Here is a 23,071-nt window from a genome sequence, read left to right on the forward strand (position 1 = left end):
CATCAGGGCCCCTCGTCGGATGCCTGCATCGCTTCTGGGCATACAAAGAAAGGCGTGCAGCGACAGGGTCGAAGCGTGCTCGTTGTAAGTAGGTAGGTAGGTAGGTAGGTGGGTAGGGATGACATGGGATAGTGGACGATGCTTAAAAAACGGTTCTCTGGTGACAGCCAGCGAGGCGTCTGTTGTGTCCCGACGTCACATGGTCTTCCGAACGGCACATGCCAGATGCAATTACACAGCAGCGTGCAACAGATGATTGTGGACATTGTATTCAACCGAAATGGCATGGCCAAGAGACGCTGCGAAACCATGTCGCAGCCGAGGGCGGCCGGATGCATCAGGCCAGGGATTATAACGGATCTGTCGAGTTCCTCCGTCTACCACTTTGCTTCCTTGCTGCTCAAAAACTCCTTGAGGATCTTGACGATCTTCTCGAGCGCGGCCAGGTACGCCGCCAGCTCCTCGCGGACCTTGGCGTCGTCGGTGCCAACCTTGGAATAGAAATCCTTGCGGTAGGGGCAGGCGCTCATGGCGGCGCTGAAGATGGGCTTGACGAGGAAGCTGTGGTGCGGCTTGAGCGTGTCGCCATAGGCGCCGCGGAACGAGTCCGACAGCTCCTGTGCCGGGTTGGCCAGGTTCTGGGAGAGGGCCAGGCAGGTGAACTCGAGGCCTCTGCGAGGGAGGAGGATTGCGTGTGTCAGCGACGAGAGACGGCCGTGTCCGAAGCGCTGGGTTCAGGAAGCAAACAAGGGGGAAAAAAACGCACCTTACGAGCCAGAGCAGGCCCTCGGTGGCGGTATGGGACTTGGTCTTGAGCTCGTTGCGCACGAGGTCCTGGAGCGTCTCGGACTCCAGAGGGGCAGCCAGCTGCCGGTTGCGGATTTTCTGTGCACCGAAAGGAAAAAGAGGTTGCGTGTCAGCGCGGCTGTACGGCTCCCAGCACTCGAGAGATGGGGTCAAGCTGGGCGTCGCACCTCGATGTTGCCCATCATGTCCTTCTTGACCGGCGAGAAGGCGACGGAGCCGAGGAGATCTTGGCCACGTTAGCTCCCATGACACCTTGGTAGCATAGAACGCCTTGGCTTCCGGTCCCAGCAAGGAACGGAACGAGCGCGGTTGGGGAGGTTCGGAGGTACCAAACATGGTCGTCAAGGCCTCGGCGGCCTCGAGGAACTCGGTCGTCGAGATGGCATTGCCCTTGGCCTCGTCGACGGGGACAGTGGTAAAGCTCCTCCGGAAGGTGTCGAGGATGGTGCCGCCCTCGGGGATCTGCGCCACGGTCGCCATGGTGTCGGAAAGGGATCGGGGGCGGGGGGGAGGGGTTGGAGGAAGGGAAAGGGGGAAGAGGGAAATGTCAAGAGGAAGAAAAACAAAGGACAACAAGATGGCAAGATGTACGATGCCCGGCGGATGGTCGTGACGGTAGAATAGGAGGCGGTCAGGTCAGGGTCCAACGTCCCGTTCAGGGTCGCAATCGTCCGAGAACTGCTCCAGGCCCAACCCGACCCCGACCCCGCCCCCGCTGTGCCAAGAAAGGAACGGAGAGAGGTCGGGAACCCTGGAAACAACGGCCCCAAACCCTGGACCTGGGCGGGGGCCTTGCTATGGGGACCAGGAAGGTTGCCAAGACGCCCATTCCGAAAACAGTTTGGCGCGAGTGGATGCTGTCAAATGTCATCCGAGACATCCATCGTGAGATTGGAATGCTGCATTACACCCCAAAACAGCCAAAACCAGCGGCTCAAGCGAAACCCTCAGCGGGCATCCGGAGCAACCCAGGATGCGAAATACACAGTATCGAGTCCGTTTTCCACCTGGTATTGACAACAACCCTGGGTGTCCTGGACCCCCAAGGCCGGCCACGAAATGGATAGGTAGATATCTTGGTCATGCAGGCCCGACTCATGGCACGCCCAGCAACGAAGGCGTCCCTGAGCATGCTCCCAGGGGACACAAGACACACACATGACGTCAGCGCCTAGACCTCCTTCGCCTTGCTTCAGCCGCCTAGGCCCAAACAACCAAGCCTCGGACAAAGTCAACGAGCTCTCATGTGGCCCCATTCTTAAGAGCACATCGATGCCCCTACGCTGTCTGTTCGCCATGGGTTTCGGTCACCTCCCCATTTTGTACAGTTCGGAGTGCCCCAGCGGCGACAGGTTGTGTGTTCCTGTGGCTCTGATGGTAGTGTGCATCTTACACGGACCTACCGGCATCTTGTTCCGTTCTTGTGAACGCCACAGCCAGCCGTTGCCCCCCAAAGGCTGACCCTTGATGCCCTCGACATCTCCGAAGCCTCACCATCCCATCACCGTCACGCACAAAGACCGCCTGAGCGAGGCAGCATGGCCGGGGTCGAAGTTCCCCCACGGGGCAATGAATCGCGCCATCATCGCCGGGGAGGCGGCAAGCTCAAGCGGCCCTTCCACGACCTCAAGGTCCGCTTAATACACCAAAAGTAGGCCATGCCGCAACCTGCTGCTGGAACGGGAAGCAGAGGGGCTGACGAGTGACTACCTGTTGGCAGGCAAAAAATCGGCAAGCTGGCGAATCTGGTACGGACAGTCCTGTTTCCCCCTTGGCGAACTTCAATGGCCATGGCCCCTGACCTGTACCGGCCTCCAGTTCAACCCCCACCACCGCCACGATGAAGAACACGAGAAGGCGTGCGACGAGAAGCGCTCCCGGATTTGCGAATCCCACCGCTTCAGGTCCTTCTTTCCCGAGCGCCAAGGCCACATAGCCAAGTGCTATGTGGACGGCAGAGACTACTTTTGGGTACCCAACCACCACCACGCTCGCTCTCTGGGCGAGGAGGGTCGCTGACGTTCCCGGCAGGCTGTATCCATGGCGCTGGAGCAGGCAAAAGAGATCATCTACATTTGCGATTGGTGGCTGTCTCCCGAGATGTTCCTCCGCCGCCCTCCCCACTACAACCAGGAATGGCGCCTCGACCGGATCCTCAAGCGCCGCGCAGAGGCTGGCGTCAAGATCTACGTCATGGTCTACCGCGAGGTGGAGGCTGCACTTCCGTGCAACTCGGTCCACACCAAGCAGGCCCTCCAGGCTCTGTGTCCCGAAGGCACCCCTGGACACGGCAACATCAAGATCATGCGCCACCCGGACCACAACATCTTCGAGAACGCCGCCGACATGACCTTCTACTGGGCGCACCACGAAAAGTTCATCGTCGTCGACTACGAAATGGCCTTCATCGGCGGGCTGGACCTCTGCTTCGGCCGTTGGGACATGCATCATCACCCGTTGTCGGACATGCACCCAGAGAACGTCCACAACGAGGTGTGGCCGGGCCAGGACTTCAACAACAACCGCATCATGGACTTCAAGAACGTCGATGACTGGGAGCAGAACGAGCTCAGCAAGGAAGAGGCCGGCCGCATGCCCTGGCACGACGTCTCCGTCGGCATCGTCGGCCCCGCCGTCTACGACATCGCCGAGCACTTTGTCCTGCGCTGGAACTTTGTCAAGCGTGACAAGTACAAGCGCGACAAGCGCTTCGAGTGGCTGGAGCTTCAGGGCCGCCAGGGCGAGGACGAAGACCTCGTCGGCGTCCAGCGGCCCTCCCACCCCGTCGGCGGTTACGTCGTGCATCCCCTGTCGCCGCTCAGCTCCAAGCGCCCGCTCCTCCCCCTCGACGACGACCGCCGCCAGCCCCGCGGCACCGTCCGCGCCCAGATCGTGCGTTCCAGCGCCGACTGGTCCAGCGGCATCCTGACGGAGCACTCGATCCAGAACGCGTACAAGGCCATCATCAGCCAGGCGCAGCACTACATCTACATCGAGAACCAGTTCTTCATCACCGCCACCGGCGAGCACCAGGATCCCGTCAAGAACACCGTCGGCCGGGCCATCGTGGATGCCGTGCTGCGTTCCGCGAGAGAAGGGCGCAAGTTCCGCGTCATCGTGCTGCTGCCGGCCGTGCCGGGATTCGCGGGCGACCTGAGAGAGGACGCGGCGATCGGGACGCGAGCCATCATGGACTATCAGTACAAATCCATCTGCCGCGGGGAGCACAGCATCTTCCAGCAGATCGAGAAGGAGGGCGTCGACCCGCGGAAGTATCTGTTCTTCTTCAACCTGCGGAGCTACGATCGGCTGAACCGCACAGAGGATGTCAAGCAGCAAGAGCAGCAAACGGGCGTCAGCTATCGTGACGTCCAGCGCGCCGAGGCCGAGGAGGTCATGGCCGAGGCCATTCCGGGAGCGACGGATGCCGATGGCCAGGTGAACCGAAAGGCGCACGTTGCTGGGTCGGACGGGAAGCTAGGCCCTCCCTCCAAGGCTCAACCGAATGGCGCTGCGAAGAAGCCGGATGGCGTCAACGGCGAGGGAGCTCACGGAAATGCCATACTGCCGTTCGAAGCCGCTTCTTCAGGATCCGGGCCCACCACCACCAACCATGGCAACAACAGCACAAACGGCGGCAGCAACGGCGACGAAAAGACGGATCCATCACCCGCCCCCCACGACCCAACCTACGCAACCGTCGCCCACCACGCCATGGGCAACCAACCGCCCCTCTCCTCCATCCCCTGGAACAGCATACCCGACGTCAACTCCTCCCCCGACGGGCCCTCCGTCGACCCGGACGACCCCGCCCAGGCCGAAATTCACCAGTGGATCCAAGAAGAGCTCTACATTCACAGCAAGCTGCTCATCGCCGACGACCGGGTCATGATCTGCGGCTCCAGCAACCTGAACGACCGCTCGCAAATGGGCGACAGGGATTCGGAGCTGAGCGTCGTGCTCGAGGACGAGGATACGGTGCGCGGCGTGATGGACGGGACGCCGTACGAGGCAGGCCGCCTGGTGAGGGCGTTGAGGATGAAGCTGTGGAGGGAACACCTGGGGATGGCGGAGCCGCAGGCGTTGAATGCCGAGGGGGATCCGGCCGCCATGCCTCCAGGTTGGGAGGACAACGGCGAGAAGAGGGCCGGACATGGAGCGAATCCAAAGGACGAGGGCGCCGAGGATCACGAAGAAGAAACGGAGAAGCTGGTCGAGGACCCGCTGAGCGATGAGCTCTGGGATCTGTGGACAAAGCGCGCGACGCATAACACCCTGGTGTTCCGCCAGCTGTTCCACGCGGACCCGGATGACCATGGTAAGTGACCCCTTTTTTTGCTTTTTTGTCTTGTTTTTTTTTCGTCTTCTTTTTTTTTTGTCTTGTTTTGTTTTGATTTTCTGTTTTGATTTCTGTTTTGATTTTCTGTTTTGATTTTCTGTTTTGATTTCTGTTTTGATTTTCTGTTTTGATTTTCTGTTTTGATTTTCTGTTTTCATTTTCTGTTTTGATTTTCTGTTTTGATTTCTTGTTTTGATTTTTTGTTTTGGTTTTTTGTTTTGATTTTTTTGTTTCATTTTCTCTTTTTATAGTGTTTTCTTTTTTGTTTTGTTTTCTTTTTTGTGTTGTTGTTTGAGCTATGCGCTGTGATATCACGAAACCCCCCTTGGCACACATTTCGTGAAGGGAACAGGTAACAGTGGGTACTAAGTCATCTCTCTTCTCCTCCCAGTCAAAACCTTTGACGACTACAACGGCTTCATGCCCGCCCGCGGCGTCCCGCCCGGCCACATCTTCGACCGCATGATCCCTGCGCACGAGGCGCGGAAAAAACTGGAGACGATCCGGGGCCACCTGGTTTGGATGCCGCTACGGTTTCTGCAGGATGCGCCCATGGCAGAGACAGGACTGCAGGTGAACGTGTTCACGCAGAGCGTGTACACCTAGGGGGTCGACACGATGGTTTTCCCTGTTGCCGGCGTCATCAGCGTGAGGTTTGCTGGTGGCGTTTCACGGATGGCATTGCACATGGGGTTTCTTGGCTTCCAACACCGGGCGTTGACGGTAGGAGAATAGGCTTGGGGTACGGATTTGTTCTCTTGGCATGTGACAAACACTTGAGGAAGGCCATTGCTTCTTAGCTAGCTGAACAATATACGAACTGCGAACGGAGCGGCAAGTGACGGCACCCCTTCCGCTGCTATTCACCGTGACCTCCATGGTCAAACCTACCCAGTGAAACATCATCAAGATCTGGAGCACATCTGCAGTGCACCCAACCAACCCCCACCCAGACCCGGTTTCTGTCACCGCCGCCGCCGCCGCCGCCAACGGCGACGGATGTGCTGCTCTCCTCTCCACACCAGCAGCTCCTCGGCAGCCGCTTTTCTGTGCTGAAACCCGAGAGCTGAAAGCACAGACACATAAGGAATTCAACGTGGGCAATATTGGAAATTTTTTCTTTTCTTTTCATTGTTTTTTCAGAAAGATTCTTCTATACGTCACAGCACTGACTGGTGTTATAAACACATAAAGTCCGTTCTTGATGTTGTCCCGGAGAGGACCCAGGCCTAGGATTGTTCATGAGGAAGGCCTGGATGTTGAAGAGGAGCCACTCGTTATGGAGGACGGGGGGGCCAATGTCGAGGATAAAACAACTCAGCAAGGAAATGCTTTGTCACTCTTTTTATAGTATCCGGGGTTTCTGCGGAGGTAGCCGCTTACCTCTAGGCGATGCAGTACTATAGCATCTCGCCATTCGTTTGAATTGCTTGGATAATTAGGTAGTCATGTTAGTCGTTGACCTTGTCTCTTCTCTTGTTTTCGTTTGATTTTCCTTGGATTTGTCACTATTGACGCAGCTCAATTCATATGGTACGAGATTCCCCATCGTCTTTACGGTGACCATAGCCGGTATACGATCCACCTAGGTCAGACGCAAGGTCTGTCGCCCGCATTGTTTATTGCGAAGCGTCACCGATCATGTGTATCACCTACCTCATCATCTCAGGCGTGAACCGACCAAAAAGGAGAAGAGAGGCAAAATCTCCGAGTCATAGCATCAACTTCTGGGTATACTTATACGCCGTCTCTAGCTACATCCCCGACCCTCCTCCACACCCTGGGACCATTACCCAATGTTAAACTCTCCCGCGGCATTCATCATCATCTTCAGCTTCTCCTTCATCCTCTTCGCCGCATCCTCATCCACATTGCCCACACCATCTTCATCATCATCGTCCCTCGCCTTCCCACCGCTCCTCGCTTTCTTCTTCTTCTCCCCGCCGTCGCCACTGCCATCCGCCGCCGTCGCATTCGCCGCCGCAGTGCCCCCGCTGCCACCCTTCGATGTCGTTGCCTTGTGCGCCCTGCGCGACACGCCACCGCCGATTCCTCCGGGGGTCTCGCGCAGCGCAAATGCCTTGGCCATATGCCCTAAATGAAGCTGGGTGATGTCAAAGTAGACACGCTCCTCGCGGACGTGTGTGGCATAAGCGCGGATGTGGGAGCGGAAGGCTTGCCGGCCGGAAACGAGGAGAGGGTTCTCCGGAGCGAGCTTCTTCTTGGGCTTCGCTTTTGACTTTGGCTTGCCACTCCCTTTTCCTTGATCCTGGCCTTCAGCCTCGGCGTCGTCATCCGCGTTCGCCGAGGGAGCGGCGAGGAGACGTTGTTCGAGATGCAGCTGGAGCGACTCGGCACGGGTTGTCCATGTTTGCTTTTCTGTTTCGGCGGATGTGTAGGTGGATGGGAGGTTGACGGCGGTGGCGAGGCCCTTTTGTAGGATGGATTCGTAGAGCTGAGGCACGATTGGCGTTGAGGCTGGGAGGATAGATGTGTACCCCTCCTCGCAGCCCGGCATCAGGAACAAGACGGCCTTGCCCGGGCGACCGGCGCGGGCTGTACGGCCGATCCGGTGGACGTGGTCGGCAACGGCAAAGGCCGGGTCGTACTCGATGACGAGGTCGACGGACGGCACGTCGAGACCGCGGGACGAGATATCGGTGGTGATGAGGACCGCAGGGTCCTTACACTTGGCGAAGGCGTTGAGGGTCGCGGAGCGTACTGGCTGCGGCAGCGATCCGTGGAGCTTGTGAAGAACCACCTTGGGGTTCGCTGGCGATGTGACGTAAGCGGCCGGGGCCACCGTCTGTTCCGTGTTTGCATGGCTTCCCTGCTTGTCCGGCGAGGCGTCTGGAGCAGGTGGCTCTGGCGGCTTGGTGTCTTTGAGCAGTTCGTAGTGGAAGTCGACCGAATCCGCACATGAGATGAAGATGATGGCTTTCATGACGGAGCCTCTCCTGGCAAACGTCGACTTGAGCAGCGCAATCAACGTAACGAGGCGCAGCTTCGCGGGCGTGACGATGCACGACTGCTTCAGCTGTGACGGCGCCGCAAAGGCGGCCTCGGTCGCCGCCTCAGCTTCGCCGTCAACGTCGGTCTTGGATACCGTGATGTGGACGGCGTCCACGAGACTGATCTCTCCCAGCCTCTGCACGTTCATCTTCATGGTGGCCGAGCAAAGAACTGTTACCCTCCGCGATGGAAGAATGCCTTCCAGCACGACGCCCTCGGCGTTTTCCTTGAGCAGCTTGCCCGCCCGGATCTTGCCGACAATGGCCTTGATGTCGTCCTCGAAGCCCATCTCCATCATCCGGTCGCCTTCGTCGAGCACCAGCCACCTCACCGTACCAACATCGAGGACCTTGGTGTTGTCGAGGTGGTCGGCAAGACGGCCGGGGGTGGCGACCAGGATGTTGACGCCCTTCCTCAGCCGGGCCTTTTCCGACTTTTTGCTCTCGCCACCAATGACGGTCGTGCAGACGAGCCATGGGGCGCAGCGGAGGAGCTTTTCAAGCACGACGGCAATCTGCTTGCATAGTTCGCGGGTCGGACCCAAAACAATGGCGAAGAGGCCCGAGTTCCGGTGGACCTTGGTATCCTTCAGCGTGCCGTCGGGGTTCACGCTGAGAGCCATGATCCGGTGGACAATGGGCAATAGGTAGGCCAACGTCTTTCCTGAACCCGTTTCGGCCTGCAGGAAGGCATCGCTGTCATCCTTGATGAGCTGGGGCACGGTGTTCTTCTGGATGGCTGTGGGGGCTTTCATCTCGAGCTTCGTGGTCAGGTGCTGGGCGATGCGACGGGACAAGCCGAGGGAAAAGAAGCTCTCAGCCTCTTCCGACAAAGGCGCATTGGAAGGCTTGGCGGGCTCGAAATCGTCGACGACAGGAGCATTCTCGAAATCGGTAACGGCGGTGGGATTCTTGGAGAAGAGGCTCGACGAGATCTGGCCCGTCCTCAGAGCATGGCTGGGTGCGCCGACGGCAGAGCCGGCAGTCTTTTGCAGTTTTGCGTGCCTCTGCGAGTCGCCATCGTCGGTCCTCGGTCGCTTCGTTGGCCTAGACGCGTCGTAGTCATGGTGTTGGTGAGTGTGCGGGGCCGACGAGGGGCCTCGTGGTTGCTTTGTTGGGGTTGCTGATTGCTTTGCGCTCCTCTGCGCCTTGAGCCGGTCGCGCCAACGCCCACCTTTGAACTTGACCTGTGTTTTCAGCGGGGCGTCGGGGATTTCAAAATTGAGGAGCATGCCATCGTCAGCCATCTTGATGTATGGCCGGGCGCGCGGTTGAAGCCCCAGCGCAACAGGTTGAGAGGGAGTTCAAGGCGAGGTTGAGATGCCGGCAGAAAAAAGTTGGCCGCCTTCCAGAAGTCTCGGCGGGCGCCAGGTCCGGCAGAACAGGGGTTTGTTCAGGACCCACCCCGCCCATCTTGCGTGACCGCCTTCCGGATCAAGACATGTCTGTATCTTTACGGTCAATTGCATGGAGCCTGTTTGGTGACAGGTGCCTCAGATCCATATCAGCATGTCTGTTGACTACCTATTTATATGAGGCATGTATGCAGTACTGTGTTCATACTCGGTGGCGTAGACATCAATGACCTGATGATGACCTGGGCCGTGAGGTCCTCTACAATATAGTACTACTAGTGTGTAGAGTCTTTGGGAAATGCCGTCGATGAGCGGATCCTACGATCAACTGTGGGGCCATGTCATCGTCCGTCCCCACCTCCGTCGCTGATTGCCGTGGCGGGTACGGAGTGCTTGTATATAATAGTGCCCGAGCACTTCCCCCCCGTGTCAGCATTTCAGCATCTCCTCACCATGCTACTTCGGATCTTCCTCCTTCGAGTGAATGCCGTCCAGCATGAGTGGTGAGGGTGCATCAGCGTGTGGAGTGACTTCCGTTGGATAATACAGCGAGCTGTCCTCTCCTGTTCCGTCCTCGCCCTTGAACTGAACCATGGAATGCTTTGTCACCTTCCATGCTGGAAGGTCGGGGTCGGACATTACGACCACTGATGGGTGATACTACATGATACTTTGAGGGATGGTGCGTGGCCTTGCCTTTCCCGTGGGGTTGCGCCGGGCGCATGTCAGGACCGACAGCGGCATCAGGTGCCACTCACCACCCCGCCGCAAAGGTTCAACCGAGTTATCACCTGAACGTGGTATATGGATATCAACCATCGACTCCTTCCGGACGGTCACAAACACTTCTCAAGACCAACGTGCTCAACGTCCTTGCATCTCGGCTGCCTATCCTATTGTGTAACGTCGTTGCGTTCCCAGCCTGCCATCCGTGTACAGAACCGTAGCAGCCACGTTGGACCCAAATAACGTATATCAAGTTAACACGAACACCGGCTTCTTGCTTTGAAATTCCTCACAATGTCCTTCAGACACCCAGGATTTGGTGCGGCTACTATGAGCACCCCACTCACTCTCACAGCTGGTGCCGCAATTGCCGGCCTCGGTGTCTACGCCTGGTACGCTCACAGCAGCAACACGCAGTCCGACATGCCTGTCTTCAGCAGCTTTGGCTTCCGCTCTCTGCGGCTCGAGAGCACCGAGCTCATCAACCACAACACCAAGAGGCTCCGCTTCGAGCTTCCTGATCGCACCCAAACGAGCGGCTTGTCTCTGACCTCTTCCCTGTTGTCCGTCTCCCTCCCGAAGGGACGCTGGATTCCCGTTCTCCGCCCGTATACGCCGGTGAACGATCTGAGTACGACAGCATCTCCACAGCCCCTCCCCGCAACTGACACAGCTAACCTCACCCAGACGAACCGGGTTACATCGAGCTGATGGTCAAGCTCTACCCCCATGGCAAGCAGAGCACTCACCTGCACTCGCTCAAGCCGGGTGACACTGTCACGTTTGCACCCATCCCCGGCTACCACTGGACGCCCAACCAGCACTCTCATGTGGCTCTGATTGCCGGCGGCGCGGGCATCACTCCCATGTACCAGCTCGTGCAGGGGATCCTCCGCAACGAGGAGGACAAGACGCGGATCACGCTCGTGTGGGGCGTCAATACGGACGACGACATCTTCCTGCAGGACGAGTTTTCCGAGCTTGAAAGGCGCTACCCGGGCCGGTTCAAGGCTGTGTATGCGGTCAGTTCGCCCCGGGAGGGGTCACCTCACTTCACGGGACGTGTGACCAAGGAGGTGCTAGAGGCGGCGGGGCTGGCTCCGAATAGACCGGAAAACAAAGATGTCAAGGTGCTGGTGTGTGGACCGCCGGTTATGGAGAAGGCGTTAAAGAACAGGAAGACGGGGGTGTTGGCGCAGCTGGGATATCGTCCGGATCAGATTCACAGCTTTTGAGTATGGGTACGCTGAAGACTTGAAGGGTTTGGGATTGTCTATGATTAGAGTGAAGCCAGACGCATTTCGTGGCTAGTGGCTTTGGCATAACTAGATGTCCTAGTTCTAGCGCAGCGCAGTTCAGTGTCCAGTGCTGCCATAACCTCCTTCGCCATGTTTCTTTTGTTTTTTTTTTTTCAGTATATGGGTCGTCCCAGGGTCAATTGTCCCCTGTAACGCTTTCTTGATGGGCCAGGAACGCAGTCGAAACGGTATTAATGTTAACTTTTCTGGGACATCCCTCAGTTTCTCAGCCTTTTGGAGCAAACAAATGAACAACATACCTGCACGAGGACAAAACAACCACAATTAAAGGGAATAACTTGGCCCTTCGGTATCCCTCTTCCTTACGCTTCATTCCTGAGAGTCGGTTCCTCACCGAGGGTCTATTCGTCAAGCTTACCAAACTCATGGTATACACAGAAGTGCTCAAGGTGAGGCCCAACCACACGTCTAGGACGACCTCGCTCAACCCTGCGTTTGGGCATGGTACACGTCCTGTTTCTCTCAGCCACCTCAGCGCACCCCTTCGCTCTTCATGTAAACTAGGAATCTGCAGCGTGGATGAGCTGCGAACAGTCCTCGCCCGTGCAGTTGTGCGTGAAGCAGCTACGAACGTCGCTAGACTTTTACGCTATGTTTGGCAATGGGGGGGGGCGTACTTTGAAACCTGGGGGCTTTGTGAGACAGGCGGAGGCTATGCTAATAATGCGGTGTTTGAGAGGAAGAATCTCCATAGGCTATAATATCCAGAAACAGAAATGCGGTGTAGGAAATAGACCGCAAGATACAATGGAGTGGATGATGGCCTCATGTCACGGGCGCTTTGCGCCGATCTGCCACCACGCCAATCCTCCCGAGATTCCCCCGTTGGAACTCAATAGGGCACTTGACTACCCTCTCTTGAGCCAGCCATGGCGAGGCATCATGTGGCGTAATAGGAGGCATGTGGAACCGGCTGAGAATGTAGAGTCCCATGCGGGATGGCGGCATCTTTGGAACAGAGAACAGCTGTCAACTTCATCGTGGCTCGTTGGCTAGTTCCCGCAGAGCGGGCCTTTCTACGAGATACATCAAGCACAGACTAATAATATCCCGAATGTGTCATTGGAAGAGTGCGTGTCCACCGACAAGGCTTGCTCTAGATGATGTTGTGCCACCTTGGCATCACTTGTCATCGGGAAACGTGAAACAAGATGGAGTGAAGGCTTCTATGTTGGTTTCGGAAACGGCCTACTGCGTAGAACTCTGTGCTACCTGACCTGCCGCCTGACGGGCCGCATGAGCGCAGAAGCCTGATGCCATATCCGCGTAGGCCATGTAGGCGAAGGAGCGCCATTTTCCAAACTTCCCACTCGTCATCCCCCCCTCTCCGCACCTGACATCCGAAATTGGATGGCTTGGCTGCGATCAAACGGGTACCCCAAGCCCTGGCAAAATTTTGAGAGGAAAAACATAGACGCAGCTGAGGAGCACATTTGCTTCGACTCCAGCGCCTGTGTCAGAGCTTCCCGAAGCTGGCTGTAATTATGTGTCTCCATCCCTGTCGGTTTCATTCACGAGAAAATGCAACCTGCCTTGAACAGCTTTCTAATCCTCATATTTGTATCCAAGAGGAATAAATTAACTCAACGAGAAGAACGCTTCTGACAACACAGGTAGGTAACAACTCGACGTCCCTTGTAGTTATGCTGGAGTTGGTGCACGAATCCCAAGAAACGACAAAGTCGCTCATTGTCTGCAGAGGGATCCTTAAAATAGATTGGAAGTCGTAGTGAGAAAAGCCATTCATAGCAAATCATAAGAAAATCTCAGCATGTCTCCAGAGATGGTCAACATACCTAGTGCTGTAAGCTTCCGGTAGTTAACAAATCCGAGTCACAGGCACTTCCCCACTCGGCCTGCTTAATGTTTGACATGATTGCTTACGAAGTAGAACACATGTCAATTTTGGACTCGAAGGGCCGAAGGTAGGTTGGTCCTTGAGTCTTGCTACATACACAAGAGCCATCAATTGCCAAGTGTGAACGTCAGCCTGATGCATCTCCTTTTTTTTTTTTTTTTTTTTTTTGGCTTGTACCATCCTTGTCGAATATACAGACCTAGTGGCAATCCCGGGCTGAGGTGGCTATGTTTGGGTAGTTATGTTGGGGGGGGCCAAATGGCGTCGATAGTTTGGTGTGCGTCCTGTTGTGCAGGCCTAACCTCGTAGTGTGCTTGCAGCTGCGGCCATGAATGTGTCGGCGTCCATCAAGTGGATGACAACGCTGTGAGGAGGGCAACCACCTGTTGGCCCGACCCTATTGATAAGCCTATTGTGTGGTAAGAACCTTCCATGGACGGATAGCTCAGGGGTAGAGCAACCGGCTGCAGTCCGGTAGGTCACGCGTTCAAATCGCGTTTCGTCCTCTTTTTTCCTGCCTGTTTCTTTTTCTATCGGCCCTCCATTTGGGTCCTCATGTCTCACTCTTTCCCGAGTGATTAGCCCAGCGCATGCCACACATGGAAACTTGACGGAATCTCAGCCGTCGTTGGCACCTGGGATGCAGATTCGACAGCCTTGCGAGCTCGGCACCGGGCCCCCCTTCGCCTTTCTTGGTTCCCAACCCCGCAGCTTGTTGCAGCTTCGCGAGTGCGATCAAGGCCGCGCCAACCTTCACAGCCACAACAGCTTCCATCCTACCCGGCCGGCCAGCACATTGCCATTGGGCATCTTGGTTCTCCTTACGCCATCCTCTCTTCTCAAATCTCTGTGCCTCCATACTCAGAATCCGCGTTTCTATTCTCATCACCGTCCGGCCCAGAGGTTTGCAGCCAGCACACCCTCCTCCTGTCTTGTTTGTCTGGCGAAAGTCGGTCATGACCCGGGCTGCACAACAGCTGCAGCTCGAGGTGCCCATCACCAACAGGTCATGGCTGGCCCAGCTTGGGGGCCGTTCCGACGGCTGCAGGTCAGAGCTGTTGGACATGCCCCCCCCCCCCCCCCCCCCCAAAAAAAAAAAAAAAAGGACGGAGCGCAAATCCACAGACCCATCTTATAACCTTAGCGGCTCGGGCGTCTGGCAGACGAGTCGACGAAACATAAATGCCTGGCCGTATGCATATCACGCGGTGTTGCACTGTTCCCCGCCCAGCAACCTACTGTGCGCTGTGTAAGACTGCCCCTTGTCTTTTTTTTGTACCGCGTGGCCCGAGTCGATTACGTCCCTCTTAGGAACCGTTTCCGGTACCTACTTTGGTCCTGCCGTGGCTGCTGCGGGTATCTTCCTCAACGTTCAATATCACCAGGGTTACCATGAGCTCTCCGTATCAGCGTGTCAGTGAATACATCCCTGAGAACGGCGTCGTCCCGCCAGCGACGTCTCCAGAGGTTGTTGTTTTGTCTCCGCTTGGCTCCACCGCTGCTGGGCCTTTCGGGTCTTTTTCCCAGACCCCAAGGATGGACGAGCAGCATGCCGGCCGGACGGCATTCACCCGTCCAAACCGACCTCCCTCCCTGGAGAATCTCGGCTTCTCGGAACCATCCCAGACCCGGTGGGATCCCGCGCTGGCGGCAACACCAGGCACGGACTCGCCGGCGCCGCCTCATACCGGAACGACCTTCGTCCCCGTGAGCCCATTGCCCTCCGGCTTGGGCATCAAGCTGCCCGCTGATGCCGCCGCGAGATACCCACGTTACCAACCCGTCATGTCGCGTGACCCGTCGCAGCCGGACGAAGACGGTTTTCTTGGGAGCCCGCCGCTGCCAGGAGCGTCCACCACCTCGACGCTCACGCCTGAGCAGCAACCGTTTTCTAGCCCGTATGGAGTTCCTTACTATTATTACCTCGGTCCCCACGGACCGTCAACCCCGGGACCGCTAGACGGTCACGGGGAGCCGGAGGCGTCGGCTACATGGTGGAGGATGTTCATAGCCGGCTGGCCCATGTACGGCATGTTCCTGCTCGGCCTGGGCTGCGCCTTAGGACATCACGCGTTCTATAGCTACCTCGACGGCAAACCGGCCAACGATCAGGTCCGCATGGTGCGCTTTGGCGGTTTCCTGGCATACGCCGCCAAAGCGTGCTTCGTTGGCGCCGTCGTTTACGCCTACCGGCAGCAGATCTGGGTCACCGTCATCAACAAGGTCCTGACGCTGCGCACCATCGACAGCCTCTTTGCGGCTGCTTACGAGCCCAAGGCCCTGATGAATTGGGACTTTATCAGCAACGCGCGTGTTGCTGCTGGCCTCGCGATGCTGGTGTGGTGAGTTTACATGTGCAACGTACCTGGATGCCCAAACGCAGGCTCACCAGAGATTCAGGCTGTTTCCCATGACCGTCATCCTGACACCTGCCACCCTGACGGTTGCGCCGCGCGTCGAGGTCCAACAGGGCTTGTGCCCTGGCGTCCGAACTCTCAACTTTGAAAGCGAGGGGGCCAAGAACTGGCGAAACCTGGAGAGGATCAATGGCTACCGCGTCGTCTCTCTCTCGCTCTACAACAGCACCGTCAAAGACTCCCATCACCTGACCGAGCCCTTCAATTCGACCTTTTTCGACTACTATACGGGCAGCAGCCTGCCTGTGGACCTGGTGGCCGCCCAGAGCGTCCTGACCGGCGCCGTCATCCCCCGCCGGCATGCCACCCTGGAGACATGCGGCGGTGGTTGGAACTGCAGCTATCAGATCACGTTCGTCGCCCCGGCTTACAAGTGCTCCGTGTTCGCCAAAGGACCGGCATTTGACATGGACCAATTGATGCTGGCGGGCGCCCCGCAACACTTCCACCCTAACAACCTGATGCCCAATGGGGACTATAGCTACCTGGCAGAGACCAACGCGGGTAACTACGCGCGGAAGCAGCTCGACGTGGCGCCGGGCGGTGCGCCCCTGATGAAGCCTCCCTTCCCCAAGCACCTCGGGGCGTTTCGGACGGAACCCGCGCTCTGGATCGGGTATTCCAGGCTCACGCGACCCGGGAAGCCGCCGCTGAACAGAACGGATCCGGACTGGAACACAGCGTTCGAGGCAGTCGTTCTCCGATGCGAGCACTATCTCGCCAACTATATCGTCCGCTTCAACCACACGTCCTCGGGCCAGACCACAAAGGTCCTGCGGCGAGACTTCCTCCGCCCCGTCATCAACACCACCTACGACCCCTTGACCCTTGCCGTCGACGACGGCACCCTTGACAACACCACCGCCATCCCCAAATCCAACTACGTCCTGCCCGTCCCCGACTTCGAAACCTACCGCGTCGTTGCGGCCTACCACTCCCTCGGCTCGCGCCTGCGCGCCTATCTCCAAGGCGTGATCCAGTTCCTCCCCTTCGCCGACCCGCAAACCGAGGCCACCAAGACCCGCATCATCGACGTTGACACCTACCTCCCCGCCACGAACCTGGCCGAAGCCATCCAGGGGCTCTACGAAAACATCACCCTCTCGCTCCTCTCCAACCCCCAGTTCGCGGTCGTCGCCTGGGCCGCCCGCCCCGACCTCAGGAGCGGCGTGTCCTCCCCGCCTGACGGCAACAACCAGGCCGTGGGCCCGTACGAGGCCGCCTCCGGGACCCAGGTCGACGAAGGCTACCCCTACAAGTACCCATGCACGCGCACCCGCCTGGCCAACGCGTACGTCTTCAACCGCCGCGACATGTGGATCGCGTACGCCGCCGCGCTGTCCGTGGCGCTCCTGGCGGTGGTGCTCGGGTCGGCTGCCCTCAGCCAAAACGGCTTGCTGGCGAGGGAAGCGATGGTGTCCAACATTGTTGCGGCGACGAGGGCGCCGGCCCTGGATCGGCTGCCGTGGGGGGACGGGAGGATGCGGATTGCGGAGAGGGGCAAGGGGAGGAGGAAATGGGGCGAGGTGCCGGATGAGGTGCTGTACGCGAGGCTGGGGTATGGGGCCGCGACGGCGGAGGATGCCGGCGTGGAGGGGAAGGGGAAAACGACGGGCTGGGAGGGGAGCGTGGATGCGAGAGGCAACAGGAGGATGGTGTACTACGGGTTCTTGCCGGAAGAAACGTTGCAGCGGCAGAGGCAGGGGAGGTTGAAGAATCGGATGAGCGCGTGGAGCTTCAAGGTATGGGAAGAGTACAAACATCGAGATTAATGTGCGATTAGCGATGATGGTTTTTTGTATAATGATATGCTCTATTCATCCTTGAAACCCTCTCTGGCGTTGGTCATCTGTGGGTCGTTGAGGTAGCCGGGCGTTGTGAGCACTACAAGTCTGGCCACGAGGGAGCGTCCTGGGAGCGTCTTTGGATCCCCTTGACTCGACATAGGCGAGCATTAGCGACGAACGCGATGTCTTTGGTACAAAACGCTCTTCTGCTCTTATTCCAGCCGTGGTTTCTATCGGCCCATGTAGAATATCCATGCTTCCCATCTCGATTCTCCCCCGTGGGGATCCTGGAAATGGGATGCGCAGGCGGATGAAGGTGTTGATGTCTGTAAGCTGACTAATCCGCCTCTGACACCCCTGCGACTCCTGACATGTGCCAACTAGTTACTGAGTACATAGTGAACTGACGTTAGGCCGCGGGAGTTCCACTTTGAACGACACAGTAATAGTTAACTCTGGTTTCAACTCTCCCCGTTCATTCAACCAACCGCCGCCTTGACCTCACTGCCTGCTACCGGGACTCATCAAAAGCAGCTGACCACCATCGACATAATCCCTCGCCCTGGATTATCCTCACCCAAGAGCATGGATTTCCTTTTGACATTGTGGTGAAAGCAGCCGCCAGGATTGTCATTCTGCATTTGGCAAATCGCACCACGGCTTGCGGGCTTCATTCCGCTCTTCGCTCACCCCCTCGGCGCACCCAAACAAGATTACACCACCTTCATCAGGCCCTCCCATCATGCCTCGATCATGCCTCGTCAACTACCTTGGAAGGTTGGCGTGACAGCCAAACAAACACCATCACGGCCCCCCAAAGCCGAAGCCATCACCCCGTCACCGTCGAGCCGTCCCACGCCAACTCCCAAGTCCGAATCCACGCCCGCGCGAGAGCCCAAGAAGCCAAGACGAAGCTTGCTCGACACAGCAATCCGCTCACCTTCTAGCTCGCCTCCTCCTGAGCCGCTGCCTGAAGAGTAATGCCATCCTCCTATTCATCCATCCTGACCTACTCGCACCTCTCACGCCCTCTCACGCACGCATCTAACCCCGCGAACAGGTTCATGATCCCCGGCCCCGACCACGACGACCGCTACCGCATGGTCGAGGACGAGTTCCTCGCCGTCGCGGGAGACTTCACGCGCCACCTGCACGCGGCGGAGTACCAGCGCCTCAAGCGGCAGGTGAACGACACCAACGCGGACGCCATCCGCTCTGTTTCCAGGCCCGTCACGGGCGCCATGACGGATTCGGTGCGCCGGAGGCATGCTGCGTTGGAGAACGCGGCGAGGCAGAGGAGGGCGATCGCGAAACTGCGAAACGGGGCCGGCGCGCCGGAGAGCGATCATGGTGGTCATGACGAGGGAACGGAGGAAGAGGATGGAAACCGAGTTGGACTCAAAAGGCAGCCGACGCTGTTGCAAGGGTTGATGGATAGTCCAACCAGGAAAGCGGTGCCGTTGATGAAGACTGTGGGAAGACCGGGAACAGGGAGGCGGGATGGAGTGGATTCCAGGAGCCCGTCCAGGGGACGGTCGGAACGGCCCGCGGATGATCGTGGCAGGATGGCGAAGAAAAAAGAGAAGGGAGGGCAGTCTAGAGGTGTGGAACAGGAAACCGACTCCGATGATGACGATGATGACGATGACGATGACGACGACCTCGGCGGACAGCCAACCTGGCCAAGGCTGGATCCAAGGAAGAGCTCGACCTTGGCCAAACGACAACCTGCGACACCGCAACCTCCAAGGCGATCGCAGACGGATCCTGTGGCGACGAACCGTCCGAGCGTCAAGGTGGGGAGTCCAAAACGGCTGGTTGATGGGACATCACCCCATGACCAGAAAGAGGATATCCGGGTGAGCGACGATGACGACGACTTGTTTGCCGAGATCAAAGCCCGAAGAGCCGAACAGAAGCGACGCCGCGAGTCCGCCAGAGCACAGGTTGCCAAAGTGAAAACCGAAGCCGAAGCAGTGGAACTTGACTCCATCCCATTCCTATGATTTGGAATGATCAATCTCGACCAAGCGTACAAAACATGCAATGCATTCGTCACAGATAAAAAAAAAGCAAAAAGGAAACCCAAAGCTCCCAACACCGTCGGATATCACCATCCCGCCCGTCCTCTTTCCAAGCTCAGCCCTCGAAAGGCGTCTCGTACGGCCTCTCGGCCTGCGGCGTGATGCGCGCCAGGTGACGCCTCTGGCCGTCCTGCCAGTCGACGAGCGCCGAGTGCTGCGTGACGCGGTTGTCCCAGACCACGACGGTGCCCTCCTCCCACTTGACGCGCACCTGGAAGTCGGCGCCGAAGGCGAGGTGGTCGTACAGGAACTTGAGGAGCGCGTCCGACTCCTCCTTCTTGAGGCCGACGATGTCGCGCGTGACTGGGGCGGAGGCAGCGTTAGCAGGGGAACAGGGGACGACGTTGTCACCCCGGGCGAGGGGACCAAGGAAAAGACGCGTCACGATGCTACGTACACTGCGGGTTCACATAGAGCGCCTTCTCGCCCGTGGCCGGGTGGGTGCGCACGATGGGGTGCTCGTTGATGACCGGCTCGCGGCGCTTGACGCCGCCGCGGAGGACGCTGTAGTTGGCCTGCTCGACGGCCGAGTGGCGGGCCTTGAGGCCGTGCAGACGCTGGCGGAAAGCCGGGCTCAGGCGGCGGTAGGCCTCGGCCGCGTTGACGAAGATGGTGTCGCCGCCGGCGGCGGGCTTGTCGAAGACGTACAGGAAGGTGGTGCCGGGCGGCTGGGCCTCGTACGAGACGTCCGAGTGCCAGGCCACGGAGGACGTGCGGTTCTCAAAGAACTTGTCGATGGTGTCGTCGCCGGCGCCGCGGTGCACGATGTGGACCTCGGGGAAGCCGGCGGGGGAGCCAGAGGTGGGGTGGATGTGGTGGCTGTGGGAGGGGGGCTCCGTCAGCCAACCTGCCGGGCAAGAAAGAGCGGGAGATGTGAGAGGAGGAGGAGGACATACCGGCCAAAGTACCCGCCAAACTCGAGCGCCTTCTCGATCGGCAGATCCTTGAGGTCCTGGTCGCGGAACGCCACGACCTTGCGCTCCGCCACGAAGCGCGCGAGCTCGTCCTTGCCGGCATTGCTGAGCTGGCTGAGCTGGATGCCCCGGACCTCGGTGCCGATGCTGGGCGTCAGGTGCGTGACGGTCACCTGGTCCCTGGGAAGCAGGTTGGGGTAGGTCGGATCCGCATCCTTGCCGTGCTCATAGTGCTCGAACGGCTCGAGAGGGGGGTACTTTTGGTTGGGGTCCCAAGTCGGGAGGTAGTGAGGATACTGGAAACGGGCGGGTGCGGTTAGCTGGAGCGTCCGGCCATGGGGGTGGGACAGAGGTGGCTCACCTTGGCCGCCTCGTGGCCCTTCTTCCCGAGCTCAGCATCGGCGTCGAACTTGTGGTACGGGATCTCCTTGTACACGCCGCCGATCTGGTACGAGGCCTGGAGCTTGAGGGCCGCCAGGTCCTTCGTCGGGGCGGGGGGGTCGACTTCAACGGCGGCGGGGGCCATTTCGCGATGTTGCGGTTGCTAGTAGTAGTGGCGGTGGTGGATGAGGTTGGATCTCAGGGCTTGGTAGGCCGGAGAGGTGTTGAGGGCGAGCTTGGTGATGTTGGACGGGAACAGCCTGAGGCATGGCCGGGTGTCTACGACGTCTTTATACACGTACGCTCGTCCATCGTGGCCATCACGGCTACCCTCAAACGTTACGCATCACAACGGCTCGGCTCTCGTGCTGGACTGCGGGGTCAACGAACTTGACACGATGGCAAGCCGCATGGACGGAATTGCGTGAGCACGCTATGCCTCCAATCATGACGGGATACCACAAGCGCAATGCCCATCGCAGCGTCCTCGTACAGCCGTGCAGTGGTGGTGGTGTCGTCCTCCTGTCTCTCTGGAACTGACATCATGGGATCCGGTGGATCCCCTCATACCGATTACACCCTTTCGTCATCTGCATATCCACCATGCCGGCGGCGAGGTTTGGATGGTGGGAGTTTGCATCATGTCGCTAGCCCCACGCGGTCCCTGCTCTCGGCCCGGTAACGGTTTGCGACACCAGACTCTCGGATTTACGACGGCCAGGGCAACATACCGGACGCAGTAGGCCGCAGGTCGCGTGGGAGAAACGAATCATGGATGCATCGGGTTTCGGATTGTGTTTTGTCTGGCTGCAATGAATCTGGGGTTGCGATAAGGCCAAGGGGGTGGATAAAGGTGATGTTAGACGCGGAGGGGATCGCGTCATCGCGTGTCGCCAACTGCTAGCCGCGATCCAGGCGCAAGTCAAACTACATTGCCGTTGTAGTGGGTTTTTCCCGAGTGTGTTTCATAAAGCACGCCATGCTTTAAGTCCGGCCGCGATGGTGATGAGAGACGGAGTTAAGCCAGCATCCCCGGCATGGCGAGGCATTACGACGTCGGCTGTCGTGGTGGTGTAAGTCGTGAAGGCGTGATGATGTGTCCCTTGGCGCGCCTTGAGAAAGGCTATCATGGTACGATCATCGCGCACGGCATGGAATAGGAGTAAAAAGATTACAAGGTATCGGAATCCCAAGAGGCTTGCCACGTACAAAAGGCCGCCCGTGCAACTATGGACACCCATGGGCTTTTTGCGCCGAGGGTGAAGCTCAATTCAACCACATATCCTTTGACATGGTGCCAGCTCCGGCTCTGGTCGACCTAGCGAGACATGGCAGTGCTCAGATCAGAAGCTACGTTTGTGGCATCCTGTTTTTTTTCCTTTTTTCATCTTTTTTTTCGTAAATACCTTCATACACCAGGTGGGTGAAAACGACAGGTTACCCTGATTTACATTTCTCGCAGGCCTTCCTTGCCGCCACTTCAGCGCTCTCGTCTCTGGTGGGAGCGGACAAGCTTCGAGTTGAACAAGCACCTCGGCCTCTTTGATGCCAGCCCCTTTGTTTGACCATCGAGGTCACGTCTAGGTGCTCTTGTTTCTTCGGCATTTCCAGCGGAGCCTAGGCAGTGTCTTGATTTCCCAGCACGTTTGCAACGGGTGGGCATTCAAACCAAGGAACGGAGAAACCGGCTAGTTTTGAGCATCCACGGCTTGCGTGGCTCTTTGGGCCATGGTGCTCTCCTGGTACCAAGAGCAAGCAACCTGGTGCAGGAAGGCCCGGGCGAGCACCGCTCATATCCAGCGGGTATGCTTCCATGTCTGCTGCATCCGCAATGGTTCAGCATCCTTGCCGACTCCAAGACTCGCTTCACCGGCAGTCGGATGTTGGACGGCGCCTCGGCTCCCATCTTCTTCATGAGACAAACGGACGAGAGGAATACTAAAGTTAACATGCAGACTATGGGGTCTGGGCGCCCTGCAACGACGCCAAAGCAGGCCAGATGTTTGCTGCTCTGGCCCATGGACAAAAGTCTCTGCTCCTTACCTAGTCTAGAAGCAGTTGAGGGAACATCCA

The 23,071-nt window shown here is 58.1% G+C and overlaps 7 protein-coding genes and 1 non-coding gene across 8 annotated transcripts; 5 read left to right on the forward strand and 3 right to left on the reverse strand.

Moving 5' to 3' along the window:
• Window positions 1–377: 377 nt before the first annotated feature.
• Window positions 378–1,287, reverse strand: VTJ83DRAFT_4677 (uncharacterized protein; the record flags this gene model as incomplete). Its single annotated transcript, XM_071011192.1, has 4 exons — window positions 378–672; window positions 767–885; window positions 975–1,033; window positions 1,137–1,287. 4 exons carry the CDS (start codon window positions 1,285–1,287, stop codon window positions 378–380), a joined length of 624 nt encoding a protein of 207 aa, XP_070866127.1.
• A 1,058-nt stretch (window positions 1,288–2,345) lies between these two features.
• On the forward strand, window positions 2,346–5,752 carry VTJ83DRAFT_4678 (uncharacterized protein; the record flags this gene model as incomplete). The annotated part of the gene is made up of 5 exons (XM_071011193.1): window positions 2,346–2,458; window positions 2,528–2,555; window positions 2,626–2,778; window positions 2,839–5,125; window positions 5,538–5,752. The coding sequence occupies 5 exons, from the start codon at window positions 2,346–2,348 to the stop codon at window positions 5,750–5,752; spliced, it is 2,796 nt and encodes a 931-aa protein (XP_070866128.1).
• Window positions 5,753–6,935: 1,183 nt separating this feature from the next.
• VTJ83DRAFT_4679 (uncharacterized protein) lies at window positions 6,936–9,404 on the reverse strand (the record flags this gene model as incomplete). Its single annotated transcript, XM_071011194.1, has 1 exon — window positions 6,936–9,404. The coding sequence occupies one exon, from the start codon at window positions 9,402–9,404 to the stop codon at window positions 6,936–6,938; it is 2,469 nt and encodes an 822-aa protein (XP_070866129.1).
• A 1,128-nt stretch (window positions 9,405–10,532) lies between these two features.
• On the forward strand, window positions 10,533–11,473 carry VTJ83DRAFT_4680 (uncharacterized protein; the record flags this gene model as incomplete). Its single annotated transcript, XM_071011196.1, has 2 exons — window positions 10,533–10,869; window positions 10,926–11,473. 2 exons carry the CDS (start codon window positions 10,533–10,535, stop codon window positions 11,471–11,473), a joined length of 885 nt encoding a protein of 294 aa, XP_070866130.1.
• A 2,376-nt stretch (window positions 11,474–13,849) lies between these two features.
• Window positions 13,850–13,921, forward strand: VTJ83DRAFT_t87. The gene has a single exon. It is a non-coding gene; the product is annotated as a tRNA-Cys (tRNA).
• An 886-nt stretch (window positions 13,922–14,807) lies between these two features.
• VTJ83DRAFT_4681 (uncharacterized protein) lies at window positions 14,808–17,604 on the forward strand (the record flags this gene model as incomplete). The annotated part of the gene is made up of 2 exons (XM_071011197.1): window positions 14,808–15,757; window positions 15,816–17,604. The coding sequence occupies 2 exons, from the start codon at window positions 14,808–14,810 to the stop codon at window positions 17,602–17,604; spliced, it is 2,739 nt and encodes a 912-aa protein (XP_070866131.1).
• Window positions 17,605–18,683: 1,079 nt separating this feature from the next.
• Window positions 18,684–19,625, forward strand: VTJ83DRAFT_4682 (uncharacterized protein; the record flags this gene model as incomplete). The annotated part of the gene is made up of 1 exon (XM_071011198.1): window positions 18,684–19,625. One exon carries the CDS (start codon window positions 18,684–18,686, stop codon window positions 19,623–19,625), a length of 942 nt encoding a protein of 313 aa, XP_070866132.1.
• Window positions 19,626–19,758: 133 nt separating this feature from the next.
• Window positions 19,759–21,143, reverse strand: VTJ83DRAFT_4683 (uncharacterized protein; the record flags this gene model as incomplete). Its single annotated transcript, XM_071011199.1, has 4 exons — window positions 19,759–20,006; window positions 20,101–20,522; window positions 20,600–20,913; window positions 20,979–21,143. The coding sequence occupies 4 exons, from the start codon at window positions 21,141–21,143 to the stop codon at window positions 19,759–19,761; spliced, it is 1,149 nt and encodes a 382-aa protein (XP_070866133.1).
• Between the last annotated feature and the right edge of the window lie 1,928 nt (window positions 21,144–23,071).

The sequence above is a fragment of the Remersonia thermophila genome, chromosome 4 (assembly GCF_042764415.1).
Source record: "Remersonia thermophila strain ATCC 22073 chromosome 4, whole genome shotgun sequence".
Taxonomy (NCBI): Eukaryota; Fungi; Ascomycota; class Sordariomycetes; order Sordariales; family Chaetomiaceae; genus Remersonia; species Remersonia thermophila.